We start from the raw sequence: 21,492 nt of genomic DNA on the forward strand, positions 1-21,492 counted from the left end.
ACAGGGGTTGCAGAATTGGGAATACTATGCATCAAGTGGAGTGCACTTTCTATTTAACACATCCAGGTAACATATTCAGAACACATCACTTTTCCTTTTTTCTCTCTTCATATTCTTTTGGCTCACAGCTTTCTTAGGCTCCATTCACACTAGCGCGTTTTTTGATGCATTTTGCAGAAATACATGGGAATTTTTTAACATGGGTTCCTATGGAACATGTTCACATCAATGCCTTTTTGTTTCTCTGCATTTTTGGAAAGGGTCAGGGACTTTTTTTCATGCAAAATGCAGCGTTTTGCATGTAATAGAATTCAATGGACAAGCATCAAAAACGCAAGTGCACCGTTTTTGCAGCGTTTTTGATGCATTTTTGGTGCATTTTTGATGCGTTTTTGCCGTTTTTTTTTTTTTTTTTTTTTTTTTTTAAGACTGTAAAAAAAAATGTAAAAAAAAAAAAAAAAAAAAAAAAAAACGCAAAACGCAAATCGCGGCAAAATCGCGGCAAAAACGCAGCTCAAAAACGTGGCAAGCATGAAAAAAACCCTCCAAAAACGCTCAAAAGCAACATGCATAGGTGTGAATCGAGGCTCTGTTTCCACTAGTGCGACTTTTCATGCGACTTGGGACTGAAAAGTCGCATGACAAATTGTTTCCCATGATTTCCAATGAGTACCGTTCATATCTGTGTGACTTCAAGTCGCAGCGACTTCAAAGTAGTCCCTGCACTACTTTGGTCCCACTTTGATGCGACTTGAGGTCCATAGATACAGGCATTGCTTCAAATCGCGGTAAAAAGTTGCGGTAAAATCGCGGTAAAAAATCGCGGCAAAATCGCGCGACTTTGGGGATGCAATAGTGGAAACATAGCCTAAGGCTCCTTTCACACTTAGGCTAGGTTTCCACTAGTGCGTCCCCAAAGTCGCGCGATTTTGCCGCGATTTTTTACCGCGATTTTACCGCGACTTTTTACCGCGATTTGAAGCAATGCCTGTATCTATAGACCTCAAGTCGCATCAAAGTGGGACCAAAGTAGTGCAGGGACTACTTTGAAGTCGCTGCGACTTGAAGTCGCACAGATATGAACGGTACTCATTGGAAATCATGGGAAACAATTTGTCATGCGACTTTTCAGTCCCAAGTCGCATGAAAAGTCGCACTAGTGGAAACAGAGCCTTATACGACTTCAAAGTCGCACGATTTTACCGCGATTTCGCGGCCGCGATTTTGCCGCGATTTTACCGCGATTTGCCGCGATTTTACCGTGATTTGGGAGCAGTACTACTTTGCCACGTTTTTGGCATTAACAAATGAAAACATACAGTAGTTGGTATGAATCATAAGGGGGAACTCCACGCCAAGTTTTAAATAAAAAAAACTGGCGTGGGTTCCCCCCAGGGGCATACCAGGCCCTTAGGTCTGGTATGGATTGTAAGGGGAACCCCCTACGCCGAAAAATCGGCGTGGGGGTCCCCCCAAAATCCATACCAGACCCTTATCCGAGCACGCAGCCCGGCCGGTCAGGAATGGGGGTGGGGACGAGCTAGCGCCCCCCCCCTCCTGGACCGTACCAGGCCGCATACCCTCAACATGGGGGGTGAGTGCTTTGGGGCATGGGGGGGCACCCTGCGGCCCCCCCACCCCAAAGCACCTTGTCCCCATGTTGATGAGGACAAGGGCCTCTTCCCGACAACCCTGGCCGTTGGTTGTCGGGGTCTACGGGCGGGGGGCTTATCGGAATCCGGGAGCCCCCTTTAATAAGGGAGCCCCCAGATCCCGGCCCCCCACCCTATGTGAATGAGTATGGGGTACATCGTACCCCTACCCATTCACCTAGGGAAAAAAGCGTCAATAAAAAACACAGTACACAGGTATTTAAAATAATTTATTAGGCAGCTCCGGGATCTTCTTCTGACTTCGGGGGTCCTCTTCCGACTTCGGGGGTCTCTCCGGTGTCTTCTCCCGGTGTCCGCATCTTCTGCCTGCTCCACCGCTATCTTCTGGCGCTCTTTTGCCAGCGGTGGTCCGGACCTCTGGATCGTCTTCTTCCCTCTTCTCTTCCAGAGATGTTGACACGACGCTCTCTCCAGCCAGAATGGTCTCTGTGCGCTCCGCAACGGACTTATATAGGCGGTGACCCCGCCCCCTTATGCCGTCACAGTCCCTGGGCATGCTGGGACTGTGACGTTTTAGGAGGCGTGGTCACCGGGTGATGACCACGCCCCCTTATGACGGCACAGTCCCAGCATGCCCCGGGACAGTGACCTCATAAGGGGGCGGGTCACCGCCTATATAAGTCGGTTGCGGAGCGTTCAGAGACCATTCCAGCTGGAGAGAGCGTCGTGTCAACATCTCTGGAAGAAAAGAAGAAGGCAGAAGACAGAAGTCCGGACCACCGCTAGCAATTGAGCTGCAGAAGAAAGCGGAGGAGCCGGCAGAAGATCAGGACACCGGGAGGAGACGCCGGAGAGACCCCCGAAGTCGGAAGAAGATCCCGGAGCTGCCTAATAAATTATTTTAAATACCTGTGTACTGTGTTTTTTATTGACGCTTTTTTCCCTAGGTGAATGGGTAGGGGTACCATGTACCCCATACTCATTCACATAGGGTGGGGGGCCGGGATCTGGGGGCTCCCTTATTAAAGGGGGCTCCCGGATTCCGATAAGCCCCCCGCCCGTAGACCCCGACAACCAACGGCCAGGGTTGTCGGGAAGAGGCCCTTGTCCTCATCAACATGGGGACAAGGTGCTTTGGGGTGGGGGGGGCGGCAGGGTGCCCCCCATGCCCTAAAGCACCCACCCCCCCATGTTGAGGGCATACGGCCTGGTACGGTCCAGGAGGGGGGGGGCGCTCGCTCGTCCCCACCCCCATTCCTGACCGGCCGGGCTGCATGCTCGGATAAGGGTCTGGTATGGATTTTGGGGGGGACCCCACGCCGATTTTTCGGCGTAGGGGGTTCCCCTTAGATCCATACCAGACCTAAGGGCCTGGTATGCCCCTGGGGGGGAACCCACGCCATTTTTTTCATTTAAAACTTGGCGTGGAGTTCCCCCTCTGGATTCATACCAGACAGCTGTCAGCACTGCCTGTCGCTCATCGGGAAAGGAAAAAAAAGTTTTCCTTTCCCGATCAGCGAGCCAGGCTTGTGCTTACAAAGTCGTGCTGAAGTCGTGTCTATATTATTCAGGCACGACTTGCATGCTACTTCAGGGTTTAACATTGAGGTCTATGGAGTACAACTCGCATAGAAGTTGGACCAAAGTAGTGCAGGGACTACTTTCAAGTCGGCACGACTTAAAGTCGAGCCAATATGAATGGTAGTCATTGAAAATCATGGAGAATGACTTGTCATACGATTTTGCAGTACAAAATGGTGGGACAAGTCGTATAAGTGTGAAAGGGGCCTTACTCTCAATGATAGTGTTTACTATGTTCATCCTTATTGTTTGTAACACAACTTCACTATCACACATTCCAGTCCTCTTACCTCTAAACAATAGCGCTCTCTATGTTGGAGCTTTCTCATTGCTTCCAACACGCTTTCACTGTCACACATTTCTTTTCCTTTCCTTTCTTTCCTTCTCTTTCCTTTTCTTTTCATTTCTCTTTTTCTCTTTTCTTTTTCTCTCTTCTTTTCCCTTCACTTTTCAATGTTAGTGTTCACTACATTGGAGCATCTTCATTGCTTCCAACCATAGGCGTGCGCAGCCTATTGCATTAGGGTGTGCACCCCAAAGCTCAAACAGACAAAAGTATTGGGAGGCCTGCCTTTACATGCACATGAACTATAATGACATCCCAGTCTTAGTCCGGAGGGTTCAATATTGAGTTGGCTCCGCCCCTTTACAGCTAAAACAGCTTCACCTCTTCTGGGAAGACCATCCATAAGGTTTAGGAGGGTGTCTATGGGAATGTTTGAACATTCTTCCAGAAGCGCATTTGTGAGGTCAGGCACTGATGTTGGATGATAAGGTCTGGCTCGCAGTCTCCGCTCTAAGTCATCCCAAAGGTGTTTTATCGGGTTGAGGTCAGGACTCTGTGCAGGCCAGTCAAGTTTCTCCACCCCAAACTCGCTCATCCATGTCTTTATGGACCTTGCTTTGTGCACTGGTCCAAATCATTGGTGGAGGGGGGATTATGGTGAAGGGGGGATTATGGTGGGGGGTTGTTTTTCAGGGGCTGGGTTTGGCCCCTTAGTTCCTCTTAAGGTGTCAGCATACCAAGACATTTTGGACAATTTTATGCTCCCAACTTTGTGGGAACAGTTTGGGGATGGCCCCTTCCTGTTCCAACATGACTGTCCACCAGTGCACAAAGCAAGGTCCATAAACACATGTACTTAGCAAGGGTGTTGGAAAATGACATTCAAGTGCAAAAATTCACATTATAATAGTAACTAAATAGTAATCTAAAATTAAGTGTAACGATCTTAAAAATTCCAAAGTGCTATAATGGTGGGAACCTCCCAACTAAAAAAAATTCACTTGAGATTAATCTGTATGGTAAATATCTATAGGAGGGGTTTCCACCATCCCTGCTAAGTTTATTTTTATACAGTATGTCTTATTTTCAGCTTGATGTGTATTATATGTGAAGTTGCGTATCACAGAGATCGGTATTGTGATAATATTGAAGTTTATTGAGATTTCCATACATTAGAGGATTCCACCATTATTGTTAAGTTATTGATCAGTAAGTTAGCGCTGCACTTTCTTTTTGTGTGGTGTGGGAACACATAACAGTGCTTAGCGGCAGGCCTTTCAATTACACTTTTTTATTTTACCTCCAGTAGTTTATTGTAAATAGTAGTGTGGTGATTACCTGTTATACTAAAATCGGGATGTGGCATTAATAAACATCAACAGATTTCAGTTGTGCCCCACCAGGCCGGCACCCCCTTGGACAATGTGCCTGGCTGCTGAGTTCATCACCCCCATTCTTGCATTCAGTGCACTGATGGGCACTGATTAAAAGCACTGATTGGCAGCACTGATAAGCCGCACGGACAGGTGTCACTCATTTGCACTGGTGTGGAACTGACTGCCACTGACATGTGGCACTGATTGGAAGCACTGATTGGCACTGACAGGCGGCACTGGCACTGATTGGCACTGACAGGTAATATTGATTGGCACTGACAAGTAACACTGATTGAAAGTACTAATTGGCACTAACAGGTAACACTGATTGGAAGCACTAATTGGCACTGACAGTCAGCACTGGCACTGACAGGCGGCACTGATGCTGAATGGCACTGACAGGTGGCACTGGCATTGATTGGCACTGACAGGTGGCACTGGAATTGATTGGCACTGACAGTTGGCACTGATTGGAAGCACTGATAGGTGGCACTCATTGGCACTGACAGGTGGCACTGATTGGAAGCACTAATTGGCACTGACAGGTGGCACTGGCACTGATTGGCACTGACAGGTGGCACTGAGTGGAAGCACTGATTGGCACTGACAGGTGACACTGATTGGAAGCACTAATTGGCACTGACAGGCGGCACTGGAATTGATTGGCCCTGACAGTTGGCACTGATTGGAAGCACTGATAGGTGGCACTCATTGGCACTGACAGGTGGCACTGATTGGAAGCACTAATTGGCACTGACAGGTGGCACTGGCACTGATTGGCACTGACAGGTGGCACTGAGTGAAAGCACTGATTGGCACTGACAGGTGACACTGATTGGAAGCACTAATTGGCACTGACAGGCGGCAGTGGCACTGTTTGGCACTGACAGGTGGCACTGACAGGTGGCGCTGGCACTCATTGGCACTAACAGGTGGCACTGATTTGAAGCACTAATTGGCACTCACAAACTGACAGGCGGCACTGACTGGCAAAGACAGGTTGCATTAGTCGGAAGCACTGACAGAGGAGAGGAGGGGGTTTCCAGGGGCATACCTAGAGCATTTGGCACCCGGGGCAGATCCTATATCTGGCACCCCCACCTTAAAATGTAAAAACACCCCACTGTACACCACTGGACCCCTTTACATTATCCAGCCCCCCTCAGCACAGACCCCTCTTTCAGCACAGACCCTCCCATTCAGCACATACCCCCCCATTCAGCACAGATGGACCCCCCACATTCAGCAGAGATCCCCCCTTCAGCACATACCCCCGTTCAGCACAGATGGACCCCCCTTCAGCACAGACCCCCACATTCAGCACAGACCCCCCCTTAGCACAGATGGACCCCCCCTTCAGCACAGATGGACCCCCCCCATTAAGCACACCCCCCTTCAGCACAGATGAACTCCCCCATTGAGCACACCCCCCCTTCAGCACAGATGGACTCCCCCATTTAGCACAAACCCCCCTTCAGCACAGATGAACTCCCCCATTAAGCACACCCCCCTTCAGCACAGATGGACTCCCCCATTGAGCACACCCCCCTTCAGCACAGATGGAGCCCCCCATTGAGCACAAACCCCCCTTCAGCACAGATGGACTCCCCCATTAAGCACACCCCCCTTCAGCACAGATGGACTCCCCCATTGAGCACACCCCCCTTCAGCACAGATGGACTCCCCCATTGAGCACACCCCCCTTCAGCACAGATGGACTCCCCCATTGAGCACACCCCCCTTCAGCACAGATGGACTCCCCCATTGAGCACACCCCCCTTCAGCACAGATGGACTTTCCCATTGAGCACACCCCCCCTTCAGCACAGATGGACTCCCCCATTGAGCACCCCCCCTTCAGCACAGATGGAGCCCCCCATTGAGCACACCCCCCCTTCAGCACAGATGGAGCCCCCCCATTTAGCACAAACTCCCCCTTCAGCACAGACAGACCCCCCTCCCCCCATCCCATTCAATACCTCAGATCAGCGTGGCACAGGCACAGCAGGTCCCCTCCCCCTGTGTACACACAAACACTAGAGGGGGAGGCGGCTTCACTCTGCCCGCTGTGCCTGTGTGACATCTGAGCAGGACCGAGCAGCTATTGAACATCAGCCAATAATTGAGAAGCTTGAGAAAATAAGGTGGGGCTACATACACATAATGGCCCCGCCAGACCCATCCCATTGGCTGGTATTCGATACCTGCTTGGTCCCGCCCACCCCGACATCATACATGAATTCTGACAGCTCCTCAGGACAGTGTCACACTAAGCAGATATTACGAGCCCCAATATCGGCAATGTTATACTGCCTCACAGGCAGTGCGGGGTACACATTACACATCAGCCCAGGCAGATCTCAGGATACAGGTGGCATGGGACTAAACACTGCTCGGGGGATTAGGGTGTGCCCAGGCACACCCGGCACACCCCGTGGGCACGCCTATGCTTCCAACACGGTCTCACTATCACACATTCCTGTCACATCCCTACCACACTTTTTTTTCACTTCTCACTGGCCATCTATCCCTTCACTGTTCCAACACAGTGTTTATCACCTCCCTAACACCAACATTTTTTTGCTTTTGTTTTTGTCTTTCACGCCCAGCCCTAGATGGTACAAGAGTCTTTGTACACGTGTCACCATCGAACCTATGGTGAGGATTATCCACTTAGTTCACATTCATGTTTCTCATTTCCCTGCTTTGCCGCATGTTGTGCCGCATCAGCTCCTGTGCCAGATCCTGTCCACAGCTGCCCACACAACCACTGCCACGCTCTTTCCATCACCTCACCTATAAGTATAGGGGGTTGATTCAAGCATATTCCTTTTACTTTTTATATACAAGCCTGACATTGTTTGGTACAATACTTTCGTTTTATAGACATCCAACTTACATCAGCTTCTGATGAGTGGCAAGATAGCCACGAAACGTGTCGCACTTCAGATGCCATAAATTCAATACTCATGCAGTTTTGTAATTTATTCTGTATATACTGTTTTACCCAATTTACTTGAACATCATCGTTTATGTGTAATATGTTAATGTATGAATCAATCAATCATGATGGATGATGCAATATGAACCACTGCTTTTGATGCATTTTACTGTGTAATATTTAATAAATTCAACATTATCAGACTCATATAGCTCATTTTTGCCTCCAAATCCACATGCTTCATGCAAAGTCCCAACTTCTTCTCTTTTTTTGTTTTGATAGGGATGGAGGCAATTGTGACATAACGGTCCTAGGCCTCACACAAAGTCCCAACCTTTTTCCTATTTATGCCTATAGTCTGGATGGTGTGTCCATAGTTTGGATGCTTCCACAGTATTTAATGGGAATTCTTCTTTTAGGGTTCTTGTCTTCGGGTTTATGGTTAGAATACAATATTCCCAACTCTGTATTATAAATACTATTTCATGTGTGTATGAGGAATAAAATATTCTCTTTTCTCTCATAAAGACATCAGTAAGGAACACAGAGAGTCTGAGAAGTTCCAGAGGATTAAAGAATATAATTCCCGTATGGGGGAGGCTGTTCATCTACAGAAAAGATTCACCAAGTTATTGATGATAAACGGACCCCAGAATAAAGAGGGAAAAGAAGAAGAAATAAAGAGTTTTGGCAGAAGACATCTACAGATCATGGAGAAAAGATCCCCAACCACAATCCAGGCCCTCTTTGACGCTGATGAATATGGGTTCACCCCTGAGATTGTGGTGTTACAAGGAGCTGCTGGGATTGGAAAAACAATGACCTCCAAGAAGATCATGCTGGACTGGGCCTCTGGGGATCTCTACAAAGACAAGTTTGATTTTGTGTTTTATCTGAGCTGTAGAGAAATTAACACCATCCCTGGAAACATAAGTCTTGTGGGACTTTTATCCAGAACCTGCAGACTGAGTTCAGATGACCTGGTGTCTATTCTGGAGGATCCTGGAAGTCAGAGAAAACTTCTCACCATAGTTGATGGGTTTGATGAACTGAGGTGGACTCTGGAGGAGAAATCTGAGGGTTGTCCTGACATTTCTATGAAAACCCACAAAGAAATAATTCTGCAAAGCTTGCTCAGGAGACAGGTTCTCCCACAATCTTCTCTGATCATCACCACAAGGTCACTGGCCATGGAGAAACTTAACACATTCATCGATGATTCTCGCAATGTGGAAATCCAGGGATTTACAAGGGACGATCGAGAGGAATATGTCCATAAATTCTTTGGAAATAAAGAAGATGCAGACAAGGTTCTCAGTATAATAAAAGACAATGACGTTGTGTACACCATGTGTGCCGTCCCCATCACATGCTGGATTGTCTGCACTGTAATGAAACAAGAAATAAGAAAAGATTTGGATTCAATTCAGTGTCATACAATGACTTCAATTTACCTTCTCTACCTGGAGGTTTTACTAACCCATCACAGCAAGAAGGAGCAGTCTGTACCCAGGAAACAAACCTGTCTGAAGAAGCTGTGTGCTCTGGCCAATCAGGGAGTTCTGAACCGACAAATCTTATTTGAGAAGAAAGATCTAGAAAGACATGGACTTTCTCTGGATGAGGTGGAGTCTGTATTTCTGAATGAGAACATATTTCATTGGGACGTCCGAAACCAAACCTGCTACAGCTTCATCCACCTGAGTGTACAGGAGTTCCTTGCTGCTCTCTATTATGGGATGGATGATGGGTCTGGGTCTATGGAAGGTACTTTCCTCCCGGAGATCTGTGAAGGGAAACCACTCGATGACTTCAGATCAGATTACTCACATTTAGTATTATCTGTACAATTCCTGTTTGGTCTCTTAAATGAAAATCCGGTGAAGACATTCTCAGAGAGCACAGGAATCACCATCTCACTCCGAGCCAAACCTGCAATCATAGAATGGGCCATGAAGGGCAACGAACCTGCAATGATAGACAGGATCATGAAGGGCATCAATCGGACTTTGCATACTCAGACCATCTTCTGTCTGTATGAGACTCAGGATGAGGACTTCATTAGGAGAGTCATGTCGGGTTGTAAAGATTTGGAGCTGTGTAGCTCACATACTGATCACTTGTGGATGAAGAGGAATTATTACAAGCAGTTGAACTATTGCTTGAAGACTTTGAAGAGAGAAAATTTTCAGTCTTTACATTTTTCATGGCTCACTGTGGGTCCAGAGATCCAGAAACTTCTATCTCCATTCCTACACAGGAGTCAGAAGGTCAGGTAAGTGAGTGTGAGGATATCCTAACTGAATTCAGAGAATGGGCAGGAACCTGCATACAGTATAACGGTGATTATCAGACATGTTCTCCATCTACCACACTTGTTAGAAGTCCTGGGAACTCACACTTTCCTCAGCCCTAAGCCCTGGTTCACACTACAGCAATTTTCCAGCGACATTCTGATGACATGTAAAGTCGCAGGTCAGGTGAAAACACAAAGATTTTATTGGGTGTTGTCTTAATTGCTGCGATTTGAGTCACTGCAACAAAAGAAAATACTTCCTGCACTACTTTTGTGCGATTCTTGTGCTGCACGACTCCCATAAACTTCAATGTAAAATCACCAGAAAGTCGTACATTTGTCTGAATCTTTAAGACTTTGCTGCGACTTCTGAGGCTTCTTTACCCCTCACCTCTCCTCCCTGGTCATTCTTGCTGCCTAAAATCTTCCTCCCAACACATCCCAGTCACACCTGAGCGTAGCGGAAACGCACATTCCCACTTCCATTATTTGTGTATTTTTCATGTGTAAGCACACATTGTGTATAGGGAGCCCATTCACTGGAATGTTCTGCCCTACATGCAACAAACACCCCAAAGTAGATCAAGAATCTTCTCAGTCATGGATTGTCATGCATCTTGGCAGCAAAACATGCGTCTGATAACTGTGATTGGGGTGTCATTAACAATTAGCCGACATTCATATCTGCGTGTTTCTGAATACGAGGCGACCCACACAGAAAATGTGCGCTTTTTCATACGTCTAAAAAATGCACAGCAACGCACGCCACACATGTGCAGATGTAAATGAATGGTAACACAAAAGCAATGCTCCTTGCTGTGCGTTTTTAAAACATACAGCAAAGCGCATGTATTCTTGCCGTCTGCCATGCATTCAAAAATGTGCTGATGCAAATGAATAATAACACAAGTGTGACACACATTGTCGCACATTTATGAAACGCACAGCAAAGCATGGATTTTCTTGCAGGTTGCTGTGCAGTTGGAAATGTATACAAATAATAATGTTGTAATGTATTTACAACTGACGGCAACCTGCAAGAAAACGCATGCTTTGCTTTGCTGTGCATTTTGAAGATGTGTGACAACACACGCTGCACTTGCGATACCATTCCTTGTCGTCTGAACGTTTCTGAACACATGACAACCTGCAGGAAAATGCATGCTTTGCCACACGTTTTGGAAACATGCATCGTGCTCGCCTCGCCATTTTTGCAGTACAAGCGTGATGCATGGTCGCAGCGCATTTCTGAAACGTGCGGCAAAGCACACAATTTCTGTGCGGTTGATGTGCATTCAGAATCATGGAGATGTAAATGCAGCCTGATTGTTAATGACGCCCCAATCACGGTTATCAGACGCATGTTTTGTCATGTGATAAAACACGCTATAAACACGGATCATCAAAGTCACATAGGAATGCTTCTCAGTAAAGTCACTTTGAAGTCACACCTGGTCACCGGGAAGTTGTAGAGCAAAGTCAAGCTGGAAGTCGCTGCGACTTTCATGTTGTGCTGTGTGAACCAGAGCTAAATGGTGGTTCCCACATATCACCTTCTACCAATCACATCATTTACATCGGATTAACCCTTTCCCTGCCCCCCAATTATACCATTTATCACACAGAACATTTGGAGGGAAAGCTTTGTGTTCAGAGATCTGGGGGAGGGAAATAATGCCAGGGGTGTGACATCATCATCCCAACATTGGAGGGGCCAATTGTCTGCAGAAGTGGGCGGAGATGGGAATGTCTGGACTGCATTTTATATCTGGAACCAAAGTGGTGTTCCAGGATTTTCCAGAAGCTGAATGGAGACCCCTGTGTAGGAAGGCCGGAGACCCCGTATAGATATCAGGGGCCTCCTTTAGGTTTTGTCTGGAGTGTGACTTCAAAGACCACTCATAGCCACCAATGAGAAGTCCTCATCAGGTCCAGTATGAGACTGTAGAGCCAGAGGGAAGGCAGCCATGTGGAAGGGAAATGTTGGGTGTTACATTGTTATTCTTGGTGTCAGAGGTCATACATTCTTGGTGCTAATTATTATCTCATTATTGGCTTTTAGATTTTGGCAATGTACTATTACCAGTAAAGATTGTCGGGGAAAGGACAACGCAGAAGAAGAGGATTCCTCCTCTTCAGAAGATGAAATGAAGTGTGATTCTCTTTCCTTTCTGATCTCCTCTTCAGGATATAAAATGAAGTGTGATTCTCTTTCCTTTCTGATGAACCCGGAGAGTAAAATTCAGGAATTAGAGTAAGAGAAATGTGTGATCTGCAGTGATGGGGAAATGTGACGTCTTGTGATTGTTCCCGTCTCTCAGGGTTTCCTTCTATCTCTGGGTGTCCTCCATCCTCACCCATGTAGAATCTTCCATCACCTGTCCTCTTCTCATGTCTTCTCCTCTCTCTGAGGGAATCTTTCTCTTTGTAATCTCATCCATGGGATTTGGGGTTCCCCTTATAGTAGAACAGTGACCAGGCTATGTACATATGGAATGACCATCCATATTCCTAACAAGCAGGAATTAGGATGGATTAGACCCCCTTAGGACTCGCTCACACGTCTGATGATTATGTAGAAGGAAGCAATGCTCAGTAACACTTCTATGACATTTATGATGTGTCTTCTTTGTGTTTATGAAGCTCTGAAAACACTAGAAGAATGCTGGAGAAATGCCCGGGGGAGGGGTTACTCTTCTAGTGGGAGGAGCCTAAAGAGGAAGTGATGTAGAGGAAATATTCTCCTCTGATATGTGGATTTCGGATATATTACAATAATTCTATAAAATGAAAACCAGCCGCCATGTCATCCTACTCACTATCGCTCTCCTGCCCCCTGGAGGACAGATTTCCCGGTCTGAGGATAATACCCGCTTGGTGACTTGTTACCAGATCTGTTTTATTTGTATGTGTCACAATAGCTGGGATACTCGGGTCATTAATAGTTTATTAATAATAACATGTAATATATCCTCACATAGAATCACAATATATCCATGTAAGAATGCACAGAGCGGCCGGCGACCCTCCTCTCCTTCATAACAGTATAGCAGCGGCTCTCCTAGTGTATCTGACAGGCGTGATGACGTCTCCACCTTACACGTTTCTCCCTAGGTGGGGCTTCATCATGTATATTTGTGTTGTTTGTTTAAAATGTGTAAACATTAACACTTTTAGGTTTAGGGAGTCTCACTTCTAGTGCTGCACAGCTATCTTTATATCTATCCTGTAAGGGAGATGTCACTGCACATCACCAATCATAAGTGGCCGACCACAAAGTAGGTTTTTTACATGTACATAGTATGCTAAAGTTTGGGTGGTCTCACTCATCATGCTGCAATATTGAGCACTTTGACAATATCTTACTTATATTGTTTTTTCTAACATTGTAATATTCCTGTATAATTTTGCTGAAACACGTGTGGATTGTTTAAACATTTGAAATACAAATCCTATTTTTAGGTTTAGGGAGTCTCACTTGTAGTGCTGCACAGTTCTCTTTCTATGTATTTGGTGTTGGATTTTGTGGATGAATCCTTCTGTGTTCAGCTGATTAGTATATATAATTATAAGAGGTTTTTGGCTGTGCAGTGACACATTTCTTGCCTGGCACTGTCAGTATTGCCGGCTGGTTGGTGATTTTGCCGGCACACAGAAGCTATTGGAGTTACCACACGGCTGTTCTGTACAACCAGAAGTGACCGGAGCTGCTCTGTCCTACTTCTCTATTATTTCCCAGTGCATTCTGGGATACCGGAGCCTCCGCTGTCTGTCCTCCAATGCCCAGCGATTATTGGACATCACCATGAAATGAATGGAGGCGACTGACAAGCGTGGATGTCTCATGACAGCGACATGCGGCTTCATTTATAACACGACACAACGCTACCGCTCCTGTGTGACCAGCACTGTGTGCCGCCATTGTAATATTCATGGCAGGCATGGAAGGCGGTTATCAGGCTTTAGAAATGCTGAATAAATGTCACATAATCACATGGTACTGACACACGTGTGACCGAGACCTCACTGACCGCTGTAGCTACAGACACCACGGATCAATTCATCCTCAATTTTCACACAATATCCAGTGAGGTCCCTCCGGTGGGTTTCAGCAATCTGCTCCCCCCTCCCCTCCCCCTCCTCTGAGTCATTCAGTTATGAAGGGAAATTACATTTTGAGCTACTGAGCTCTGTAAATAACATGGATTGTACAGTGATCTGGGAAGGACAGGCAGGTAAACATGTGGAAAAGAGATTTCAGCTCCACCTGCTGGCTGAAAATGAAAATGCAAATTATTTATATAGAATATTTCATATTTACAAATCTATGAATGGAATGTTTTGTCCTGACCATAATAAAGACAGAAAACACGATCCATTCCTCTGAAGACAAAGACCTCAGACAGTTCTCACTTCTGTACAAAAGGCCGTCCCATAACCAATACAACTCATACTCCAGAAATATCATCTGTCATTGTCTCCCTTCTGCAGGATAGGAGTTATAAATCCTGGAAAGTTACCCCTCCCCCATCACTAGAAGAAATGATGAACATCCCTAACTCCCATCCCCTTTATGAGTCCTTGTCTGCCATAAAAAGTCCCAAGTCTTCCTCCGCCAATGGCTCCCCCTGCTGTGTCTGAGCCAATGAGGAGGGAGAGAGCCAAGAGAGCCTCTGCTCTTGTGCACATTGCTGGATGGAGATCAGGCTCAGGTAAGTATTGGGGGATGGGGGAGCTGCATGCAGAAGATCTTTTACCTTCATACAGAGAATACAGAAAGTACATTAACCGGTTCCTGACCAGCCGCCACAGTTGTACTGCAGCAGGTTGGCTCTCCTGCATGAATCGCCATCATTGTACATCAGTCACATGCGTGGGTAGGGGGGCGCATCCCTCCTCCGTCCCCACAATGATTGGATTGATTTCAGAACCGATCAGTCTACAGGCTCAGGTCAATGATTTCTGGTCTGGACCTGCTGATCGGTTCTGGTGAATGGCAGACTGTCCTCTGTCTGTGTAATGTAAACACAGGCAGAGGAAGTGATGTCATCTCCCTTCGTGGAGCCCTTTTAGTTTCCAGCGATCGAGGAGAAGACATCTACTGTGAGTACACCAACACTACACTGACACCAGGACATGTAGGTACACATTTAACCCCCTGATCGCCCCCCAGTTAACCCTTTCACTCCCTGTCACAGTGTCACTAGTATAGTGTACAGATCTCTTTTCTGATCACCGTATTAGTGTCATCGGTGACATCAGTTGGGTTTTAGTGTCAGTTAGGGTCAGCGTCAATCCCAGACAGTGTCAGATTAGTGCCAGGTACACTAATACACACTATATAGCTGCATTGCTAGTATAGTATCTGAACGGATCAATATCTTTAATATGATCACAACTATATTAGCTTCCCCAATAGTATAGTGTTCACAAAAGCACGACATTAGCAGATTCAGCCCAGACACCTGCCAGCACCTGTGTTTAGCCCCTCCTCCCAGCCCAGCCCACCCAAGTGCAGTATCAATAGATCACTGTCACTTATAAAACATAGCACACAAAACTGCAGCATTAGCAGAGTCACACCTGATCCCTGCTACCACTAACAGTTCATTTTTATTTGTAGCGATTGAAGCAGTCGGTGACAACCAGGTGCTCTTTTACCTGTGAGTCTCACTAGCTGTACCTATAAATTTAGTGGCCAAAAATACCAAACAGAGGTACAGCATTAAAGAGACCTCACTGTCAGATTCAGGCTCAGTATACAAACTGGTAGAGAGCACCCTGACCGATAGCTCTGATGACGGAGTAGTGGTCCCTGCTAAGGTCAGGCATACCCGACCCCGTTCTTCTGTTGCTGAGGTGCAACAACCGCATGGTTCTTATATGGAGCAGAGAACCCGTACTAGTGTCGCTCATCCTTCTGGTGGACTGGCAAGCACCAGAGGTCTAGTACATCCTGGTCATAGACAAACCAGCACTGCAGTAACACTTGGTGATGTGGCGAGTCCCATAAGTGCAGTTCAAGCTGGTGCGGTGGCTAGCACAAGTAGTGCCCTGCAGCCACCAAGAGTTTGAACACAGGCCTGTAGAGCCCATAGTGCCGTTACTGATGCATTTGCTAATCCTGATTGGAAGCCCACCACTTCTGCAGCGCCCGTACCCCCCCATTCATTGGCCAACCCAGAATTCAGGTGAAAACAGTGGATTTTAGTACCCTTGACTAGAGATGAGCACCTCCAGTTCGGTTCGCACCAGAACTTGCGAACAGACAAAACATTTGTGCGAACACCATTAAAGTCTATGAGACACAAATGTGAAAATAAAAACTGCTAATTTTAAAGGCTAATATGCAAGTTATTGCCATAAAAAGTGTTTGGGGACCCGGGTCCTGCCCCAGGGGACATGGATCAAGTTTTTAAAACGGCCGTTTTTTCAGGAGCAGTGATTTTAATGATTTTTTCTCTCTTCTGAAATTCCAACAATCATTCTTGGTGACTTCAACATCCCTGTTAATCTTAACACTCCCGCTACTTCTAAGCTGCTGAACCTCCTCTTTTGACATACAGTGGGGATGGAAAGTATTTAGTATTTAGACCCCCTTAAATTTTAGTATTTAGTATTTAGACCCACTTAAATTTTAGTATTTAGACCCCCTTAAGTTTTTCACTCTTTGTTATATTGCAGCCATTTGCTAAAATTATTTGTTAATTTTTTTCCTCATTAATGTACACACAACACCCCATATTGTACACACAGCACCCCATATTGTACACACAACACCCCATATTGTACACACAGCACCTCATATTGTACACACAGCACCCCATATTGTACACACAGACCCCCATATTGTACACACAGCACCTCATATTGTACACACAGCCCCCCCATATTGTACACACAGCACCTCATATTGTACACACAGCACCCCATATTATACACACAGCCCCCATATTGTACACACAGCACCCCATATTGTACACACAGCCCCCCATATTGTACACACAGCACCCCATATTGTACACACAGCACCTCATATTGTACACACAGCACCTCATATTGTACACACAGCACCCCATATTGTACACACAGCACCCCATATTGTACACACAGCACCCTCATATTGACAGAGAAACAGAATTGTTGACATTTTTGCAGGTTTATTAAAAAAGAAAAACTGAAATATCACATGACTTAAAGGTTCAAGTACTGTGTCTGACATTCATCACAAACCAATACATCCTGTGGCAGAGGATCATACGGGTTTTATTCCAAACAAGTCTGTGGCAGAGACTTTTGTTCATGCTACGTACTGGCTGCTAGACAAGTGAGAGAGGCCTATCCAGGCGGCAAAGATTGTGTCCCATAAGGGGAGCGCATTCAACTACAGTGTTTAATCCTAAAGGACATTCTAAAGAAACCTAAAGAAAGGTATTTGAGCTTCCCTGCAGCTTTCCTCCTGCCTCTTTCCTGCTACTTCCCTGATTAATTGGTTCATTAAAGCATTGAAAACATACTCAAGTGTTTGGTGCTTGTATCATCCAGAGGTAAACTCAACGGAACCCTAGACCCGGTGCCAGTGAAACAGAGGTATCGAGAGTGAAGGTAACAAGCCCGCTTAAACCAGCAGCTCCACCGAGAGTTATTGCTACATATATATATATATATATATTATACACACACATCAAATACACTGCCTACACTGACTGAATATCTAGTCTACACTAAATGCAGACTGACTGTGTGTGTATATATATATATATATTGTGTAGTGTGGTACCCACCAGTGTTTGGATGCAGGATTCTCAACCAGGCAGGTTGAGGGGCTCCAGTTTATTTTCTTATTTGGGAGGAAACTGGCTTTTCAGATTCCTCATTGTTTACTAAAATCCATTTTGGGATCTGGAGCCTGGGGATTTCTTAGAGATCAGTGGGATGAAATCCCCAGTCCTGGGTCCAGGTTTTGGGACTCACTGGAACACTGATTGTTCAGGTGTGTGTGGGCCTGATAGCAGAGTCAGGACCATGATTTTGGGCTCCACCCAGAGAGACAGGAGGTCTCCAGGAGTCCAGGCTTGCAAGGAAGTACCCAGAGAGTGCCAGTGTGCACTGAAGTATCCAGAGAGTGCAGGTGTGCACTGAAGTATCCAGAGAGTGCAGGTGTGCACTGAAGTACCCAGAGAGTGCAGGTGTGCACTGAAGTACCCAGAGAGTGCCGGTGTGCGCTGAAGTAACCAGAGAGTGCCGGTGTGCGCTGAAGTACCCAGAGAGTGCAGGTGTGCACTGAAGTACCCAGAGAGTGCAGATGTGCACTGAAGTACCCAGAGAGTGCAGGTGTGCACAGAAGTACCCAGAGAGTGCCGGTGTGCACTGAAGTACCCAGAGAGTGCCGGTGTGCACTGAAGTACCCAGAGAGTGCCGGTGTGCGCTGAAGTAACCAGAGAGTGCCGGTGTGCGCTGAAGTACCCAGAGAGTGCCGGTGTGCGCTGAAGTACCCAGAGAGTGCAGGTGTGCACTGAAGTATCCAGAGAGTGCAGATGTGCACTGAAGTACCCAGAGAGTGCAGGTGTACCCAGAGAGTGCCGGTGTGCACTGAAGTACCCAGAGAGTGCCGGTGTGCGCTGAAGTAACCAGAGAGTGCCAGTGTGCGCTGAAGTACCCAGAGAGTGCCGGTGTGCGCTGAAGTATCCAGAGAGTGCAGGTGTGCGCTGAAGTATCCAGAGAGTGCCGGTGTGCGCTGAAGTATCCAGAGAGTGCAGGTGTGCACTGAAGTATCCAGAGAGTGCAGGTGTGCGCTGAAGTATCCAGAGAGTGCAGGTGTGCGCTGAAGTATCCAGAGAGTGCAGGTGTGCGCTGAAGTACCCAGAGAGTGCAGGTGTGCGCTGAAGTATCCAGAGAGTGCAGGTGTGCGCTGAAGTACCCAGAGAGTGCAGGTGTGCGCTGAAGTACCCAGAGAGTGCAGGTGTGCGCAGAAGTACCCAGAGAGTGCAGGTGTGCGCTGAAGTACCCAGAGAGTGCAGGTGTGCGCTGAAGTACCCAGAGAGTGCAGGTGTGCGCTGAAGTACCCAGAGAGTGCAGGTGTGCGCTGAAGTACCCAGAGAGTGCCGGTGTGCGCTGAAGTACCCAGAGAGTGCCGGTGTGCGCTGAAGTACCCAGAGAGTGCCGGTGTGCGCTGAAGTACCCAGAGAGTGCCGGTGTGCGCTGAAGTACCCAGAGAGTGCCGGTGTGCGCTGAAGTACCCAGAGAGTGCCGGTGTGCGCTGAAGTACCCAGAGAGTGCCGGTGTGCGCTGAAGTACCCAGAGAGTGCCGGTGTGTACTGAATAGGCATGAGCCGAACACCCCTCTGTTCGGTTCGCACCAGAATATGCGAACAGGAAAAAAGTTCGCTCGAACACGCGAACACCGTTAAAGTCTATGGGACACGAACATGAATAATCAAAAGTGCTAATTTTAAAGGCTAATATGCAAGTTATTGTCATAAAAAGTGTTTGGGGACCCGGATCCTGCCCCAGGGGACATGGATCAATGCAAAAAAAAGTTTTAAAAACGGCCGTTTTTTCAGGAGCAGTGATTTTAATAATGCTTAAAGTCAAACAATAAAAGAGTAATATCCCTTTAAATGTCGTACCTGGGGGTGTCTATAGTATGCCTGTAAAGGGGCGCATGGTTCCTGTGTTTAGAACAGTCTGACAGCAAAATTACATTTCAAAAGAAAAAAAAAACATTTAAAACTACCCGCGGCTATTGCATTGCCGATAATACACATAAAAGTTCATTGATAAAAACGGCATGGGAATTCCCCACAGGGAAACCCCGAACCAAAATTTAAAAAAAAAATGATGTGGGAGTCCCCCTAAATTCCATACCAGGCCCTTCAGGTCTGGTATGGATATTAAGGGGAACCCCGGCCAAAATTTTTTTTAAAAAATGACGTGGGGTTCCCCCTAAATTCCATACCCGACCCTTCAGGTGTGGTATGGATTTTAAGGGGAACCCCGCGCCAAAAAAAAAAAAAAAACGGCGTGGGGTCCCCCCAAAAATCCATACCAGACCCTTATCCGAGCACGCAACCTGGCAGGCCGCAGGGAAAGAGGGGGGGACGAGAGTGCAGCCCCCCTCCTGAACCGTACCAGGCCACATGCCCTCAATATTGGGAAGGTGCTTTGGGGTAGCCCCCCAAAACACCTTATCCCCATATTGATGAGGACAAGGGCCTCATCCCCACAACCCTGGCTGGTGGTTGTGGGGGTCTGCGGGCAGGGGGCTTATCGGAATCTGGAAGCCCCCTTTAACAAGTGGACCCCCAGATCCCGGCCCCCCCTGTGTGAAATGGTAAGGGGGTACTTACCCCTACCATTTCACTAAAAAAGTGTCAAAAATGTTAAAAATGACAAGAGACAGTTTTTGACAATTCCTTTATTTAAATGCTTCTTCTTTCTTCTATCTTCCTTCATCTTCTGGTTCTTCTGGCTCTTCTGGTTCTTCCCCCGGCGTTCTCGTCCAGCATCTCCTCCGCGGCGTCTTCTACCTTCTTCTCCTCGGGCCGCTCCGCACCCATGGCATTGGGGGGAGGCTCCCGCTCTTCTCTTCATCTTCTTCTTCATCCTCTTCTCTTCTTCCTTCTTCTCTTCTTCATTTTCTTCTCCGGGCCGCTCCGCATCCATGCTGGCATGGAGGGAGGCTCCCGCTGTGTGACGGCGTCTCCTCATCTGACGGTTCTTAAATAATGGGGGCGGGGCCACCTGGTCACCCCGCCCTCACTGATGCACGGTGACTTGACGGGACTTCCCTGTGACGTCACGGGGAATGCCACAGGGAAGTCCCGTCATGTCCCGTGCGTCAGAGGGGGCGGGGTCACCGGGTGGCCCTGCCCCCCCGTTATTTAAGAACCGTCAGATGAGGAGACGACGTCACACAGCGGGAGCCTCCCTCCATGCCAGTATGGATGCGGAGCAGCCCGGAGAAGAAAATGAAAAAGAGAAGAAGGAAGAAGAGAAGAGGATGAAGAAGAAGATGAAGAGAAGAGCGGGAGCCTCCCCCAATGCCATGGGTGCGGAGCGGCCCGAGGAGAAGAAGATAGAAGATGCCGCGGAGGAGATGCTGGACGAGAACGCCGGAGGAAGAACCAGAAGAGCCAGAAGAACCAGAAGAAGAAGAAGAAGGAAGAAAGAAGAAGCATTTAAATAAAGGAATTGTCAAAAACTGTCTCTTGTCATTTTTAACATTTTTGACACTTTTTTTAGTGAAATGGTAGGGGTAAGTACCCCCTTACCATTTCACACAGGGGGGGCAGGATCTGGGGTCCCCTTGTTAAAGGGGGCTTCCAGATTCCGATAAGCCCCCTGCCCGCAGACCCCCTCAACCACCGGCCAGGGTTATGGGGAGGAGGCCCTTGTCCT

At 47.2% G+C, this 21,492-nt stretch overlaps 1 protein-coding gene across 1 annotated transcript in view; it reads left to right on the forward strand.

Moving 5' to 3' along the window:
- Positions 1-21,492, forward strand: part of LOC141133854 (NACHT, LRR and PYD domains-containing protein 3-like) — a 162,596-nt gene that overhangs the window by 107,039 nt on the left and 34,065 nt on the right. Inside the window, exons 5-6 of the mRNA XM_073623437.1 lie at positions 8,325-10,071; positions 12,155-12,346. Of these exons, the coding sequence (XP_073479538.1) occupies positions 8,325-10,071; positions 12,155-12,346 (1,939 nt within the window). The remainder of the gene's footprint in view (positions 1-8,324; positions 10,072-12,154; positions 12,347-21,492) is intronic.

This window comes from Aquarana catesbeiana, linkage group LG03, assembly GCF_042186555.1.
Source record: "Aquarana catesbeiana isolate 2022-GZ linkage group LG03, ASM4218655v1, whole genome shotgun sequence".
In the NCBI taxonomy this organism is placed as follows: domain Eukaryota; kingdom Metazoa; phylum Chordata; class Amphibia; order Anura; family Ranidae; genus Aquarana; species Aquarana catesbeiana.